This window comes from Nannospalax galili, unplaced genomic scaffold (assembly GCF_000622305.1).
Source record: "Nannospalax galili isolate Female #2095 unplaced genomic scaffold, S.galili_v1.0 scaffold337, whole genome shotgun sequence".
Classification (NCBI taxonomy): domain Eukaryota; kingdom Metazoa; phylum Chordata; class Mammalia; order Rodentia; family Spalacidae; genus Nannospalax; species Nannospalax galili.
Window position 1 is genome coordinate 1,930,718 of NW_008340932.1, and position 14,895 is coordinate 1,945,612.

General features: G+C 48.0%; 2 protein-coding genes and 1 long non-coding RNA gene across 9 annotated transcripts; 1 reads left to right on the forward strand and 2 right to left on the reverse strand.

Moving 5' to 3' along the window:
- Positions 1-851: 851 nt before the first annotated feature.
- Positions 852-5,508, reverse strand: Ypel4 (yippee like 4). 2 transcript variants are annotated; one of them, XM_008836157.3, is made up of 6 exons: positions 5,264-5,508; positions 4,845-4,966; positions 2,598-2,922; positions 2,399-2,442; positions 1,982-2,090; positions 852-1,798 (listed from the first exon to the last, which is right to left on the reverse strand). In XM_008836157.3, exons 3-6 carry the CDS (start codon positions 2,736-2,738, stop codon positions 1,709-1,711), a joined length of 384 nt encoding a protein of 127 aa, XP_008834379.1. In that variant the 5' UTR covers positions 2,739-2,922; positions 4,845-4,966; positions 5,264-5,508; the 3' UTR covers positions 852-1,708. The 2 variants fall into 2 exon arrangements, with proteins under 2 accessions (XP_008834379.1, XP_008834378.1); XM_008836156.3 differs by lacking the exon at positions 4,845-4,966.
- Positions 5,509-8,502: 2,994 nt separating this feature from the next.
- Positions 8,503-9,930, reverse strand: LOC115070893. Its single transcript, XR_003849996.1, has 3 exons — positions 9,760-9,930; positions 9,325-9,404; positions 8,503-9,089 (listed from the first exon to the last, which is right to left on the reverse strand). It is a non-coding gene; the product is annotated as an uncharacterized LOC115070893 (long non-coding RNA).
- Positions 9,931-10,170: 240 nt separating this feature from the next.
- On the forward strand, positions 10,171-14,063 carry Clp1 (cleavage and polyadenylation factor I subunit 1). Of its 6 annotated transcripts, none has more exons than XM_017798931.2 (3): positions 10,171-10,279; positions 11,328-11,946; positions 12,974-14,063. In XM_017798931.2, exons 2-3 carry the CDS (start codon positions 11,332-11,334, stop codon positions 13,643-13,645), a joined length of 1,287 nt encoding a protein of 428 aa, XP_017654420.1. In that variant the 5' UTR covers positions 10,171-10,279; positions 11,328-11,331; the 3' UTR covers positions 13,646-14,063. The 6 variants fall into 6 exon arrangements, with proteins under 6 accessions (XP_017654420.1, XP_008834377.1, XP_008834374.1 ...); XM_008836155.2 differs by having other exon boundaries at positions 10,172-10,208; positions 11,325-11,946; XM_008836152.2 differs by having other exon boundaries at positions 10,177-10,284; positions 11,325-11,946.
- The last annotated feature ends 832 nt before the right edge of the window (positions 14,064-14,895 follow it).

Here is a 14,895-nt window from a genome sequence, read left to right on the forward strand (position 1 = left end):
ATTAACAGTTCTGTTTGAATTGCTCTCCCTGGTCCTGCTCCTTATATACTCAGCTTTTCATCATAGTCCCTCTTCTGTGAAGCCTTCCCTGACTTCTGTCTTTGCTGTTCCTCTGTCTCCATGCCTAGATCTCTTATCTATTGGGATTACCTGGTTATTCTTTTCCTGCCACTAGACTGAAAGCTCCTAGAAGTCAGACCACAGCTGCCTTGCTCACTATGCATTCCTGGAATTTAACACAATGCCTGGCAAGTAATAGGTGCTCTATAAATATTTGCAATGCAAACGAACTGATCTAGAAATAAGAATAAACTTGTAAAAGGTGATTATTACAGTAAGCACAATCTTCCCCATAGTTTCTGGGCAGTCCCAAATTGGGAATTTCACATCACTGCCCCCTCATGCCCCTTACATCACACTGCTGCATTGATGCTATGATTTTAAGCAATTTTCCACTTTGGTTCAACTGCCAGTAGTATCTTGAACCCATAAATTTTTATTTTACCTTTTTAAGTGTCCATGCGCTGACTAAAACATTCTAGAACCAGGCCAAAAACCCAAGGTGACACAAGAAAACACTTGACTGTGGAATTAGCTTATACCAGCTCTCATCCTGAATCCAAGCAAAAAGTGGAGATCCCGAGGAGAAAGTTGGAGGCTCCTGCTGGAATAGCTCATGGAAGTGCCTCTTGGTTCACTGGGATGTTCACCCCTGGTGAAAACAGGTGAAGGATCTTGACATAGACAAAGCAACTGCTGCCCCCTAGTGGTCTATGAAAGGCCACCTGCTGCTGTGCACACTGGGCACAGTACTTGGTACCTAAGGAAGGAAGGCCAGGACTGCGCCTTGGTTGTTTTTCTCTTTTTATTAAAAATAGACCCAAACACTTTGTATCATACAAAAGTTTCGTTCGCTGGTGGCGGCTACGGGAAGGACTGGTCCCGCAGCACTGTTGATCCACCTCTCCTCCAGGGGACTGGGTCCCAGGGAGCAGCGTCTGGGCCATGGGGAATGCCCGCAAGCACTGCTCGCTCTGGCAGCAGCCAGCTGGGGGTGGGGGCTGTTTTAGGGCAGCTTTCCCCACCCCACCCAATGGCAAAGGTTAGATACGCAAAAGTGCCTCTTTAGTGCCAAGGTAAACAGTGGAGTGAAATGGAAACCCCTGTGACTGACTTCCCAGGGTCTGGGGCTTAGATTTTTCCTTCCTGTTCCCTTCCACCCCCAGTGCTTTTACCACAAATGGGAGTGGGGAATCTTCACCCACAGACTCTGGGCCCCTGATGTCTGAGACAGAAATTTCATTCTAAACTAAGCCACTGCTAGTCTCTGGCCTAGAGTCTACTAGCCCCGCCATCCAGGGTTTGGCTTGTTCGCTCAGAAAAGGGAGGATCAAAATCTGGTAACTCCTCTGGTCTAGTCTGCCTGAGTTCAGGCCCTGCCATCACTATCTTAAGTGCCATAACCTCCTTCCCCTGATTCTGTATTTCCCTGACTGCTAACCACTCCTGAGCCTTGGCCACCCCTGGGGTATCCCAGGCCCCTGTAGGGGCCTGGTAGTGCTGTGGTAGGGGAGGGAGGTATCGGTTGGAGCCAGTTTTTCCCAGGGGTGGGTAGTACTCATGCTGGTGTGGACTGCTCGGCAGGGCCAGGGGGCAGGTGTGAGTAGGGTGGGGCATGCGGAGGAGGGGCACAGCCTGCCTGAGCCCCTCAGTCCCAGCCGTTGTCCTTCACCATGTGTGACATTTCAATGATGTACTTCCCTTCTTTGTACTTCTGGCTTGTCTCAAAAGCTTGTTCCTGGTGGGGAGTGAAACAGTGAACATGGGAAAAAGTATCTCCCTCCATGCTCCCCTATTTCCACCTAGACCAGCCCAGTCCCCAACTCCTTGTTTGGACCACTCAGGGAAAGATGCAGCATGTGGACATTGCATTTGGAGGGCCATGGGACTGTCTGGAAAGTGGCCCTCTTCAAGAACTTACATATTTCCAGCCCAATGTGGTCTTGCAGCTTTCGCAGAAAATGTCAGCTACCGAGTGGAGTCCTGTGAGCAGGAGGCGCTGTTCAGCAGGTCCACAACCCACGTTGACCCTGTCTCAGGAAACAGGAAGGACCCAGCACCCAGTAGGTGCTTCTGTCAGTCCAGCCCCCAACCAGCCCAGAAAGATTTCTACCTAGAGAAAACTAGAAGGCCCTGTCTTCAGCAATCCACCCCTTTAGGATTAGTGCCTGGGCCTTTCTCCCCACAAAACTGCAGACTGTTTTTATGAACCCTTTTGCATACAATGAAGTAAAGCCAAAGGTACCAGATCCTTCTGATGGTACGCCCCCATTTTCCACAGAGGAAAGCTGTTGGCACATACAAGCACAAGTGCACACAAAGAAAGAGGTGGACTCACACGGAGTTAAACAGGTAGGCCCGGCCATGGCTCCCTTGGAAGGACTGTGGAGACAGGACAGACAGTGACCACCGGGTATCCCTCAGCCCCACTGCCTGAATCCCAGCTGGGGATGGGGAGACCTCGGATCTTGTTGCTTTGTTCGGGCAAGCCTTGAGTGGAAGACTGGGGGAGCGGCGGGCCCCGACTTCAGCGTTACCTTGGAAATAAGCTCATCGTGTTTGGCCAAGTGCGCACGACAGTGGACGCAGCTGTAAGTGCGGTGGCAGCGGGGCAGGTAGCTGCGGAAAGTCTTGGCGGGTAGACAGGCGGGGGCCGGGCCGGGGTCACAGCTGGGCATGACGGGCTGGAGGACGATGCCCTGGCGGGCTGGAGGGGCTGGCGCCGTGCAGCCCCCACAGAGACGGTCGCAGGTGAAGCAGCGGAGCAGGTTGGCTAGAGCCGTGTTTCAGGGCAGAAGAAGTGTGGGGGGGCTGCCCGGACAGGGCCCCCCCAGACGAGAAGCAGATAGAAATGGAAGTCACCTGACAAGAAGGGAAGGTTCGTCAGGGGAGCTGTGACCTCACGAGGAGCGGCTCCAGAGCGGTTGGAGAAGGTGGGGTTCAGCTCACCTGTACCCCTACCTTCCCCATCAACCCTCCTCGGCCTCCAGTAACACTGCTTGTCTGTCCCCTGGAGTCCCATTCTGCGCTGGCAGTGCTTCCAGGCTTCTTGTGCCTTGGCCAGGGAGTTGGTATGGGTCTCTCCAGAGGCAGTAGCTGCCTCCATTTTCCACTGAGAGCATCTTGCTGGCACGGATGCTGTCATGGGGGCAGCCTCTCCTGCAAAGGTCCTCTGGTCCAGTTCTGTGAGGGACTGCACCCTAACATGTAGGCTCTGGGGCTCAAGACCCTTAAAAAGTTGGGTATTGACATTTTTCTTCCATGGTCTCCACTTGCAATGCAATTTGGTCCACATTTTGGGAGGAAAGAAAGTGGGAACAGGTAGGTAGGTTTGCACACCCTGTTCATTTCTCTTCTGAGACTGGGTCCTGCATTCTGGCACTTCACAGAACTTCACAGATAGCTTCTTCAGCAACGCAGACCTCAAGCTTGGCTGGGCTGGGATCCTGCATCCTGGGTTATGTATCCAGGCCTAGAGGGAGCACTTGCTGTCTTCTAGCCTCTGGGTCCCTTGGTCTCTTTACTATTTACTTATTGTTACACTGGCCCCGAGTTAAATACTTAGGCACCCAGCCCTAGGAGAAAAACTATCTTTTCTCTATCAAGTCTGATAAGTGGACCAGTGGGGAAACTCCTGGACTGTTCAGGGCTATGTGGGATAGTGTAAGAGTGGCATCAACAGGAACCAGCAAAGTAAGGGGATTCCTTGTTTTTTAAAAGCTGGGCTTTGGGGCACAAGGCAGAAAAATGTTTTTTTGTTGTTTGTTTTTTTCCTCCCCTGAGGTGAGGCAAACAGCCTTGACTGTCAACTGAAGATTAAATAATTGCCAGGTTCTGGTTAGGAATCCTGAGATGCTGGTATCTACTCTCTCCAGCCCTGTATGTGGCTGAGGGTGCTGCAGGCAGAGGATTAGGAGGGAGATGTCTTCTGTTAGCTCTGATAAGCAGGTGAAGTGTTGCCTTCTATGTTGTGGGGTCTCATGCTGTGGTGGGTGGTACAGCTTAGTGCTCTGATGATGCAAAACCACCGAGCAGAGGAGGGAGGCAGTATGGCTCCAATTGCCAGGACAGACGGGCTGTTCTCAGTCTGTCCTCTGTGGTGGCCACAGGAGCCCTGACTGTTCTGTTTTCTCCAAGGGCTGCCAGGCAGTCTTTCCACACAACCCCTTGAGTAAGACCATCTTCAGTTTCTGGTCCTCAGAAGACCTTGGGCTGAATTCAGGATGACATTGGCTTCTGGCCCTCCTTGCTGGGAGACTACAGTTCAGCATTTCCTTCAATGGTCTGCCTTCAACTTTGCTTTCGAGTTCCCCTCAACGCCTACCTCCTTGACACAACGCCTCTAGGACCAGGATGCCAACTTTGACCCCTGCCCCAGCTCTCTTCCGCTCTTTCCCCAGCCCCATCCCTCCGACACGCCTCCCTCCCTATCCCTTGCTTCCCTGTCCAGTCCAGGAGAAGCTGCAAAAAAGGCCAAAAAACAAAAACAAAAAAACCAAAACCCACAGAAGAGAGAGTTGGGGTCATTTCTTTTCCCATCTCTGATCATAAGAAAATCAGGCAGATGATCGGGGGTGGGGGAACAAAGGTGAGCCGAGCGCGGGGACGAGGACGCTTCCCTGACGTGAGATGGGACTGGACTGGGGGGCGGGGGGGGGAGCTGAAGGGTTGGCAGCGGGGAGAACAGGCAGCTGACAGAGCGGTGAGAGGCGGAGGCTCAAGGAACCAGGTGCGAATCCCTTGCATCCCAGGGAGAAAAAAAGGGGAGGGGGAAGCGTGCTCACAATGGATGTTCTCATTTGCTCTGAGGTTCCGCCTCCCCCTGGACTAGCATTTTCAGTATGGTATGGTCCAAATAATTAGCAGCGCAGCTAGCTCCCAGGGCGGCGTTGGGGGTCTGCACCCGCTGCAAAAACAATAAACAGTGATGTCTGATGCTGCAGCCAAAGTTGCCGGGAAATAAGTGCGAGAATCGTCAGAGCTTGGAGAGGGATGGAGGAGGGGAGAGAGAGGGAGAGGGAGAGGGAGAGGGAGAGAGAGAGAGAGAGAGAGAGAGAGAGAGAGAAAGCGGAGCAGCGGGGAGGGGGAAGGGAGGACAAAGGGATGAATAATGCTTTTGCAAAAGGGGAGAAAGCCACACGCAGCAGGAGGAGGAAATTTGCAAAGGGGAAAAAATTCATTTGGAGAAGGGCTGCCCCCTCACCTTGAGGTCTGTTCCAGAGATCTCCGTCTATCTATCTCTCACTCTCTCTGCTCACTCTTCTCTCTTCTCATTCGGCTCCTTCAACTGGGAAGGGGATGGGATTGGGGGGAGGGTAGTTGAGGGGCTGAGGACTGGGGCTGCAACGCTGGACAGCTGCTGGGGGGCCAGAGGTTGCCTCTTGTTCTGTACCTCGGTCTGTGGGTGAATGTGGCTGTGTGTTGTGGAACTGCATCATAACACTGTGACTCATCCATCCCCCCACCCCCCTCACCTCCCACGTCAGAGCAGGGCTGGGAGACACAGGAGGCGGGTTGGGAGGAAGGGAGGGGGCAGACATCAAGGGACAAGACTTGGGTAGTGATGCTAGGGAGTGGGGGCAGAGGGATGACTTAGGGGTGTTGGTGCTGGCAGTGGGCAAGGTAGGTTATTAAGGAGTAAGGCTGTGTGGCCAAGAAGATAGAACCTGAGGGAAGGACCGGGTGGGCAAGGATGGAGTAAGGGTAGCAGGGTTGGATAAAGGAGACAGCAAGGCTGGTGAAGTGAGCCATGGATACAGAAATCCAGGAAGTGCACACACTCGCTTTCACTCAACATGATACATTTCTCCACTTCGGCTGTGACACCAGCTCTGACGCAGGGGAAACAAGGATAGATAATTGTCATGGATGGCAAACTGGGCTCACAAAGTGCCTGGCACAACATGGGCACTAAGTGAACAGTAATGCTCTTTCCTTTTTGATTTTTTTTGGGGGGTGGTCTTTTTGAGACAGGGTCTCCCTGTAGCCCCAGCTGGCCTTAACTCACAGAGATCCACCTGCCTCTGCCTCCTGAGTGCTGGGATTAAAGGCGTGCACCACCACGCCCGGCCCCCTTTTTGATTTTTTTTTAAATTTAAAGTTAGCATTCAAATTACAAGCTTCATTATGAGTTACTGTTATTTCAAAACAGCATTCCTCACTTGGGATGCTGAGGCAGGAGGAATTAAAACTCAAGGCCAGCTTGAGCTCCATAAAAAAATAAACTCTTATTACGCATAAACCCATTAATTTTTTTTTATGTTTCAGGTGATAAAATGTCAACTTTGTGTTTTTTGGAGAAAGTATATCCCCCCCCCCCTTTTTTTTTTTGCCTTCTTAAGAGACAGGATCTTCCTATAGCTCCAGCTGGCCTGGAACTCACTATGTAGACCAGGCTTGCCTTGAACTCACAGAGATCCACCTGCCTCCCAAGTGCTGGGACTAAAGGCATGGGCTACCATGCCTGACTTTTTTTTTAAAAAAATCAGCTTCAAGTTAAAATTCATCTGACCCAGAACACTTCTCATGCCATAGTGTGTATGACACTAAAGTCTGTGAGCCCAGAATATATCCTCCAAAATAAAAGTCCCAGTTCTTATCAGAGGCTAACATTCAGGAAATGCAAGTCGTTGGAGACTTCTAAAAGGCAGTTTAACAGTTGATTTGTTTCTCTTCTCATGCGAGGGTGAGGGGTTAAGGCCTGGAAAAGGGGCATTGGGAGGTATTGCTAGCTGGGTAAGAAAAAAAAGGAATTTTGAATATCTTCTGGGGTTTAGGTAAATTCTGAAAACAATGCATGTCTTGACGGATAGCACTAGTGGTTTGAAAATGAGGAGCTGGGTAAAGGAGGGAGAAAAAGTCTGTCATGGTGCAAGCCTGTATTACTAGCACTTATGAAGTTGAGGCAGGACAATTGCTATGAATTAGAGGACAACTTGAGCTACATAGTAAGAGTCAGTTCAACCTGGGCTGCAATGTGAGACACTGTCTCAACAAACACTTGGGAGGCAGAGGTGGGCGAATCTCTGTGAGCTCAAGGCCAGCCTCGTCTACATAGTGAGTTCCAGGCCAACTGGGGCTACAGGGAGACCTTGTCTCAAAAAGACCAAAAACAAAACAAAACAAAACAAAATCAAAACAAAACAAAAACAGGACATGGGGCATGGTGGCATATGCCTGTAACCCCTACACCCCTGAGGTGGTGACAGGAGGATCAGGAGTTCAAGGCTACAGGAGATTCTGCCAAAAACAAAAAACCCACCACCAACAACAAAATTGGGGGGGTCGGTAGGGGGAGGAGGAGAGAGGAGAGGAAAGAATCTTGTCTGGGAAACCAATAAGAAAGGAAATATAGGAGCTGATGAGATGGTTCATTGGGTAATGGCACTTGCTGCAAAAACCTGGCAACCTAAGCTTTATTCCCATTCAGGACTCATGTAAAGGTGAAAAGACAGAACCAACTCCACAAAATTGTCCTCTAGCTTCCACGTGTGCACCTTGGCACAAGAACCTGCATATACACATGTCATCATCTCTCATACAACAATATAATTTTGAAAAAGAAAAGAAAAATATAAAGATGAATTTGAGGATCCAGTCTTGAGGGAAAAAGAAAGGTAACTAGTTCTTAGGGCATGGATTTAATGTTTGGGAGCAAAAAGGCTATTCATGAATTTAAATCAAGGAACAAAATGATCAAGGATTTAGCTGGAGAGGAAAAGGAGAAAGACACATGAGGACAGAATGATTTGGGGGTGGGGTGGAGATGACAAGAGTGCCTGATGAGACCAAAAGTGAGAAGAGAGTGTGTGGGCAAGCACAGATGCTTTAAATGTTGTGTCCTTTTCCTGTGTTTAAGAAGCAGAGTGGAGAGCAGTGTAAAAGGGAGGAGAGGGTTCTTTCTGAATTCAACTTGAGATGGTTATACAATAGCCTAATAAAAATGACCTTCAAATAATTGGAAGGCATTGCCTCGAGGTAGATCATGAAGGTAAAGAAACAGACTTAGAAGCTGAGTTACATGGAAAAAGGCAAGGATAAATTCATTCTGGGAGGCTGGAAGTTTGCAAATGGAAGTCTAGAGCTGAAATTCTGAAGGATGATAAAAATAAATCAGTGTATCTAGCTAATAGTTAACTGAAGAACGAATGCATACATGATGAATGAAATAATAAAGTAAATCTCCAAAGAAAATTGTGAGAGGCAAGGTGTGGCCTGTCTGAAAAGGAGTGCTAAGTAGGAGCAGCAGGAGAAGGGCGGGGGAAGCATCCCAGGTGTCTCAGTCTGAGTTCACCAGGTGGGCTGGGATGGAAAAAGTACTTACCTGTTAACAGAGGGGGTAGGGGGAGACTGTAAAACGGAAATGACAATTATCCTAACTACAGCACAAGAGTCTCACTGGGATTAAATGAATTTATTTTTATACAAGACATAGTACAGTACCTAACATCTAACACTATATAATCGTTTGCCATTATTATAAATGAATTCAGTCTCCCATGCTCTTGGTTTGAGTGTTTTCATAACTTTTCTCATCAATGTGATCAAATACCTAACAAAAGACAAAGAAAAGACGAAGGGTTTATTTTAACACATGGTTCAGGAGGTCTAGAGTCCATCAGAGAGGGGAAGGCATGGCAATGGAAATGGCTTTCAACTGTGGTGAGGAGAACAAGCTCACACCTGAACAGATGAGGAAACAGAGAGGGGAATGCCTGGTGCTCAACTGGCTTTTTCCTTTTCCTAGTTTTATTCAATCCAGGACCCCAGTCCATGGGGAAGGTGCTGCCAATATTCAGGATGAGTCTTTAGTTAAATCTCTTAGAAACACTTTCACGGACACATCAAAAGTTGTGCCTCATTAATGCACTAGGTATTTTAATCCAGTCAAGTTGACAATTGAAATTAGCCATCAAAGAAACCACTTCTGCTAGTAACTGGAATGCTTTGGCAAGTGCCTCTTAGTCTCCTCCATAAATGGAATTGGAGATGATACAGCTGACTTTGCAGGGTGTTGTGAATCAAGATACCTGAAAGAATGCAGAAAAATGTAAAGTATAAATGGATGATATTGTTAAGATCTCAAGCCTATAATAAAAACTTAAAAGCGAACATCAGATACTTTCTATATTATAGGCATTGTGCTTAGCGCTTTACATATATCATCCCATCCAATCTTCAAAACAACTTTAAGAGGTCGGGTACTGTTATTATCCCCATTTTACAGACAAGAGATGTCTCAGGAACAGGTAGCCTATGATTTACCTGAAGTAGAGCCAGTGAGCAAACAATTCAAGATTCCAAAGACCAAGCTCATGAAAAGTGGATTACAGATGTGGCCGAACCTGTTGGCAGTGGGGTAAATGATTGATCTTGTATAACTGTCAGATTTAAGTAAGAAAACAGTCTCCACTCAGTGGGAGAGGCTATTGGATAATGACTGATTTATAGGGTAAATGCAGGAAGTCCGTGGCCTTTTGTTCTTTTATTAAAGAAAAAAAATTTAGCTCGGCTTGGCGGCTCACGTCCGTAAATTCCAACAGTCGGGAGGCTGAGGCAAGAGAATCATCTAAGTCCGGAGTTGTCTAGCCTAAGCTAGCTGCACAGTGAAACCAGAATAAAAGAAACCAGAAAGAATGAAAAAGATGTTTTTGGAGTGCTATGTCAAGCAGTCAGGTGAAGGATGTCAGCTCTGCGTACCTCTGGCCGGCTGTTTTCCTGCACTCTTCCTGCCCAACCCGGGTTTTGCTAATTTCCCCACTTCCTGGCTTGTGGTCCAGGAACGCCGAACACCCACACATTGCATCCCCTCCCTTTCTGTCCACCCTTCGCTTTCCTGGACAGTAGATGGGGCGAGACCCAGTCCCCGAAGTCCAGGCCGTGTCTCCGCCCCTCGCGCGGGGGGAGCAATGGCCACGCCTCCCACTCCGCCCCCCCCGCCCCCTCCCCGCACTGCGCACAATGACAGCTCTGCCCACCTCCACGGGTCACCAGCACAATACCCAAACTACAACTCCCAGAAGGCTGAGCGGCGGCGCGCGCGCTCACCCGTCCTAACCCTAACTACATATTCCAGGAGGCACTGCGGGGCCCCGCCTCCACCCACCGCGCAAGAGCGGAATCGCGTTTGCTTTCCGGCGGGTCTCTAGGTGAGCGGAGAGTGTGTCTCGGCTGAGGTTCTGTTCCAGAAGAACCTGATCTAGGGCTTGTGGCTGTGTAGGTGAGGTAAGAGGGTTAAGGACTCAAAGGTCGCCTCCGCAAGGCCTGGGCACGTTTCGGTGTCGGGGTGACAGGCACAAATGCAGGACGTAGAGATGTGGTTCAGAATCTAATAATTCACGTTTCTTTGGTGTTTTCTAACTTAGGAAATGCTTCTTTTTTACCTCCCACGATCTATTATCCCCAGAACAGGCTTGTGTGTGAGGGAGGGTAAGTGCCCCGAGTTGGCAGCTTGAGGAATAAGTTCTGAGGTTAAGTGATTGGTTTGTAGCTGTACTAGAAGTCCCAGGGGTCAGGCCTGCAGCTGTTATCAGAGTCCAAACCTGACGTCCTCTAATTGGCATCCCATTCAGAGGCCCTTTTCTTGTTAGTTGGGGCGTGGGCATCCGTTGCTTTCTTTTCAAATACCAATAATGATGATGGGAGGTCCGAAGATGCAATCCAGTCTCCTGTTAATCTGCAGGGAGTTTTCTCATTATGTCTGAGTGGCTCATTCACCTAATGTTATTTATTGAGGTACTTTACTATTCTGGGTACTAGAGATCAAACAAAAATACCCCTACCTTCTATTTACAGGGAAGACAAGCAGCAAACAAATACATAGTAAAACAGGTGGTAAGAACTATGCAGAGGGAGGGTGGGAGGGATGATTCGGCAGCTAAGAATACTTGCTGTTGTTTTTCAGCAGGACCCTGGTTCGATTCCCAGTATCCACATGGTGGCTAACAACCACCTGTAACTCCAGTTCCAGGGGATCTGACATCCACTTCTGGCCTTTGTGGGGCAATGCACCCACATGTTGCGCTTACATACATGTAAGCAAAACACCCATACACATAGACCACGCTGGCCTTGAATTCACAGAGCTCTTCCTGCCTCTGCCTACTAAGTGCTGGGACTAAAGGTGTGTGCCACCACGCCTGGCTAATATTTTTTTAAAAAAGAACTATGCAGAGAAAGCAAGCTGAAGGAAGCTCCACTGGAGGTTTTGAACTGTGGCCTGACTTATGATTTGATCTAATGTTTTGTTTTCATTCTCGGCACAGCAGCTCTATGGAAAAGATGGGCGAGGAAGCCAATGATGACAAGAAGCCAACGACTAAATTTGAACTAGAGCGAGAAACAGAACTGCGCTTTGAGGTGGAGGCATCCCAGTCAGTTCAGTTGGAGTTGTTGGCTGGCATGGCAGAGATCTTTGGCACAGAGCTGACCCGAAACAAGAAATTCACCTTTGATGCTGGTGCCAAGGTGGCTGTTTTTACTTGGCATGGCTGTTCCCTGCAATTGAGTGGCCGGACGGAGGTGGCTTATGTCTCTAAGGATACCCCTATGTTGCTTTATCTCAACACTCACACAGCCTTGGAGCAGATGAGGAGGCAAGCAGAAAAGGAGGAAGAGAGAGGCCCCCGAGTGATGGTAGTGGGTCCCACCGATGTGGGCAAGTCCACAGTGTGCCGACTATTACTCAACTATGCAGTGCGATTGGGCCGCCGTCCTACCTATGTGGAACTGGACGTGGGCCAGGGCTCTGTGTCAATCCCGGGCACTATGGGGGCCCTCTACATTGAGAGGCCAGCAGATGTAGAAGAAGGTTTCTCTATCCAGGCCCCTCTGGTATATCATTTTGGCTCCACCACCCCAGGCACCAACATCAAACTTTATAACAAGGTCAGACTTGAGCTAAGATGGGTGGTGGGAAGGGAGGTTATAATCAGGAAGTGTGGGGGAATTTGCTACTTAAAAGTGTACATTTTGCTGTCTGAATTTAACCAGTTCTGTTCCAGTAGTATTACTGCCACATGATTTCAGAAGAGAGAGTTCAAAAGTAAGTCAGCTTCAGATTGCTAAACATTTTAGTGACCCTATTCTTATTCTAATTTATTAAATTTCCATTTAGGAGATAAAATAGATAGAAATAACAAAATTAAATCCGTGTTAATGGGGTTTAAACCGCAGCAAATTTTGAGCTGGGTGTTGTGGCTCACCCCTGTAATTCTAGCGCTTGGAAAGCTGAGGCAGATGGATGAGGGGTTTGAGGCTAGCCTGGATTATGTACCAAGACCATGTTTCATAAAATAGTAACAACTGCCGGGCATGGCAGAACACAACTTTAATCCCAGCACTGGAGAGACAGAAGTAGGTGGGTCTCTTTGAGAGTGAGGCTAACCTGGTCTCCATAGCAGGTTCCAGGCCAGCTGGGGCTACAGGGAGACCCTGTTTCAAAAAACGATTGATTCCTTTTTTAAAAAAAAAAAAAAAAAAAAAAAAAAAAAAAAAGAGAAAAACAGGGGACTGGAGAGATGGCTCATTGGTTGAGAGCACTAACTGCACTTGCAGAGGACCTAGGTTCGATTCCCAGCTCCCACCCACATGGAGGCAAACAACCGTCCATAACTCCAGTTGCAGGGGATCCAATGCTTTCTTCTGACCTCTGTGTATTGCAGTACACGGTGCACTTGCACACATGCAGGCAATACACATACATTCATACACATAAATAAAATATTTTTAAAAAGACAAAAACAAAACAAAAAATTGGGGAGCTAGGGGGTTTTGTTCAGAACACTTGCCAAGCATGTGCTAAGGCCTGGGTTGGCTCCCCAGCCCTACAGCACCCCATTTTAGTTCTAAAGAGAGACAAAATAGTCATGGGTTTATCTGCTGGGTCTTTGTTCTCATTTTGATTCTTTTCCAGATTACATCACGTTTAGCAGATGTGTTCAACCAAAGGTGTGAAGTGAACAGAAGGGCATCTGTAAGTGGCTGTGTCATTAACACCTGTGGCTGGGTCAAGGGCTCTGGTTACCAGGCTTTGGTGCATGCAGCTTCAGCTTTTGAGGTGGATGTCGTTGTGGTTCTGGATCAAGAAAGACTGTACAATGAACTGAAACGGGATCTGCCGCACTTTGTACGCACTGTGTTGCTTCCTAAATCAGGGGGTGTGGTGGAACGCACCAAGGACTTCCGGCGGGAATGTAGGGATGAGCGGATCCGGGAGTACTTCTATGGATTCCGAGGCTGTTTCTATCCCCATGCTTTCAATGTCAAGTTTTCAGATGTGAAGATCTACAAAGTTGGGGCACCTACCATCCCTGACTCCTGTTTGCCTTTAGGCATGTCTCAGGAAGACAATCAGCTCAAGTTAGTACCTGTCACCCCTGGCCGAGATATGGTGCACCATCTACTGAGCGTCAGCACGGCTGAGGGGACAGAGGAGAACCTCTCTGAGACAAGTGTGGCTGGCTTCATTGTGGTGACCAGTGTGGACCTGGAACATCAAGTGTTTACTGTCCTGTCTCCCGCTCCCCGCCCACTGCCCAAGAACTTCCTTCTCATCATGGATATCCGGTTCATGGATCTCAAGTAGTGATTGGTGTACAAGAAGTCTTGCTTTCTGGGCTGCAGAGAGATCTGGTCATCACCAAAGGCTGATGGGATAAAATAAGAGAATCTGTTGAGAGCTGCTGACCAGGAATCAACTGTTGGAAAGTGGGTGTATGCTCTACCTCTTAAAACAGTGATGGTAACCAGACTACTATAATTTTGAACCAAAAGGAGAACCATGAACATTTACTTTTTCAGATCACCTAAGGTGCCACTTCAAATCGTCTAAGACCCTGGAGAATTCCACTTCTTCCACTGTGCTACCCTGTGGGCTTTGGCATCACTCTATATCCATTATAGAACACTCTCTCATTTATCCAGGATGAACTTGAATTAGAGGGATGCCCACCAATAAAGTTCAAACTTGAAAAGTTATTTTAATAAATATTTTTGCCATATCACAGAAGTTGGTATGAATTTGTAAATTTCATTTCACCCCCCCTAAGCATTACAGGGCAGCTGCTGGAATGATTTTGCTGGTGAGATGCTAAGAGGAGGGGAAACAGCCCACCTGTGAGCCAGGTTCCTATAATGGTTTTCTCCTCTGTGCTTAATGGTAAATCTGTTTTCAGTGCTGTGTATGCTCTGGAGATTAGAGACTAGTCATAACCTTGGGAAGAGTTTCAGATCTAGAGATAACTCCTTTTCTCTGTTCTTACTGTCATCTGTCATTCTTGTCTATTTTGACTGGAACCTGTTTCTAAGTCAAAATATAACTAGAGTTTTCAGTGGTTGGAAGCTGAGAAAGCCCATTTTGGTGTTCCTAGTTTGGAACTGGATGATGATGATGATGATGATGATGATGATGATGATTTGGTCTTTTTTTGAGACAGTATCTCCCTGTAGCCCCAGCTGGCCTGGAACTCACTATGTAGAGTGCTGGAATTGAAGGCATGTGCCACCATGCCTGGCTGGAGCTGGATTATTTAATAAGCATTCAATAAATGTATTCCCAGCTGGAGCTGGATTATTTAAAAACTATCTAATAAACGTATCCATTCCTTCTTACTATAACTTTTTCTTTTTGAGACAGGGGCTCTCTATAGCCTCAGCTGACCTGGAACTCCCTATATAGACCAGGCTGGCCTCAAACTCACAGAGATCCACCTACCTCTGCCTCTCGAGTTTGGGATTAAAGACGTGCACCACCAGGCTGGGCTTCTTCCTACAACTCTGTACTGAACACATACATACTCTTTGTCAGGAACTGTTCTAGGTGGGGAACAAGATAGA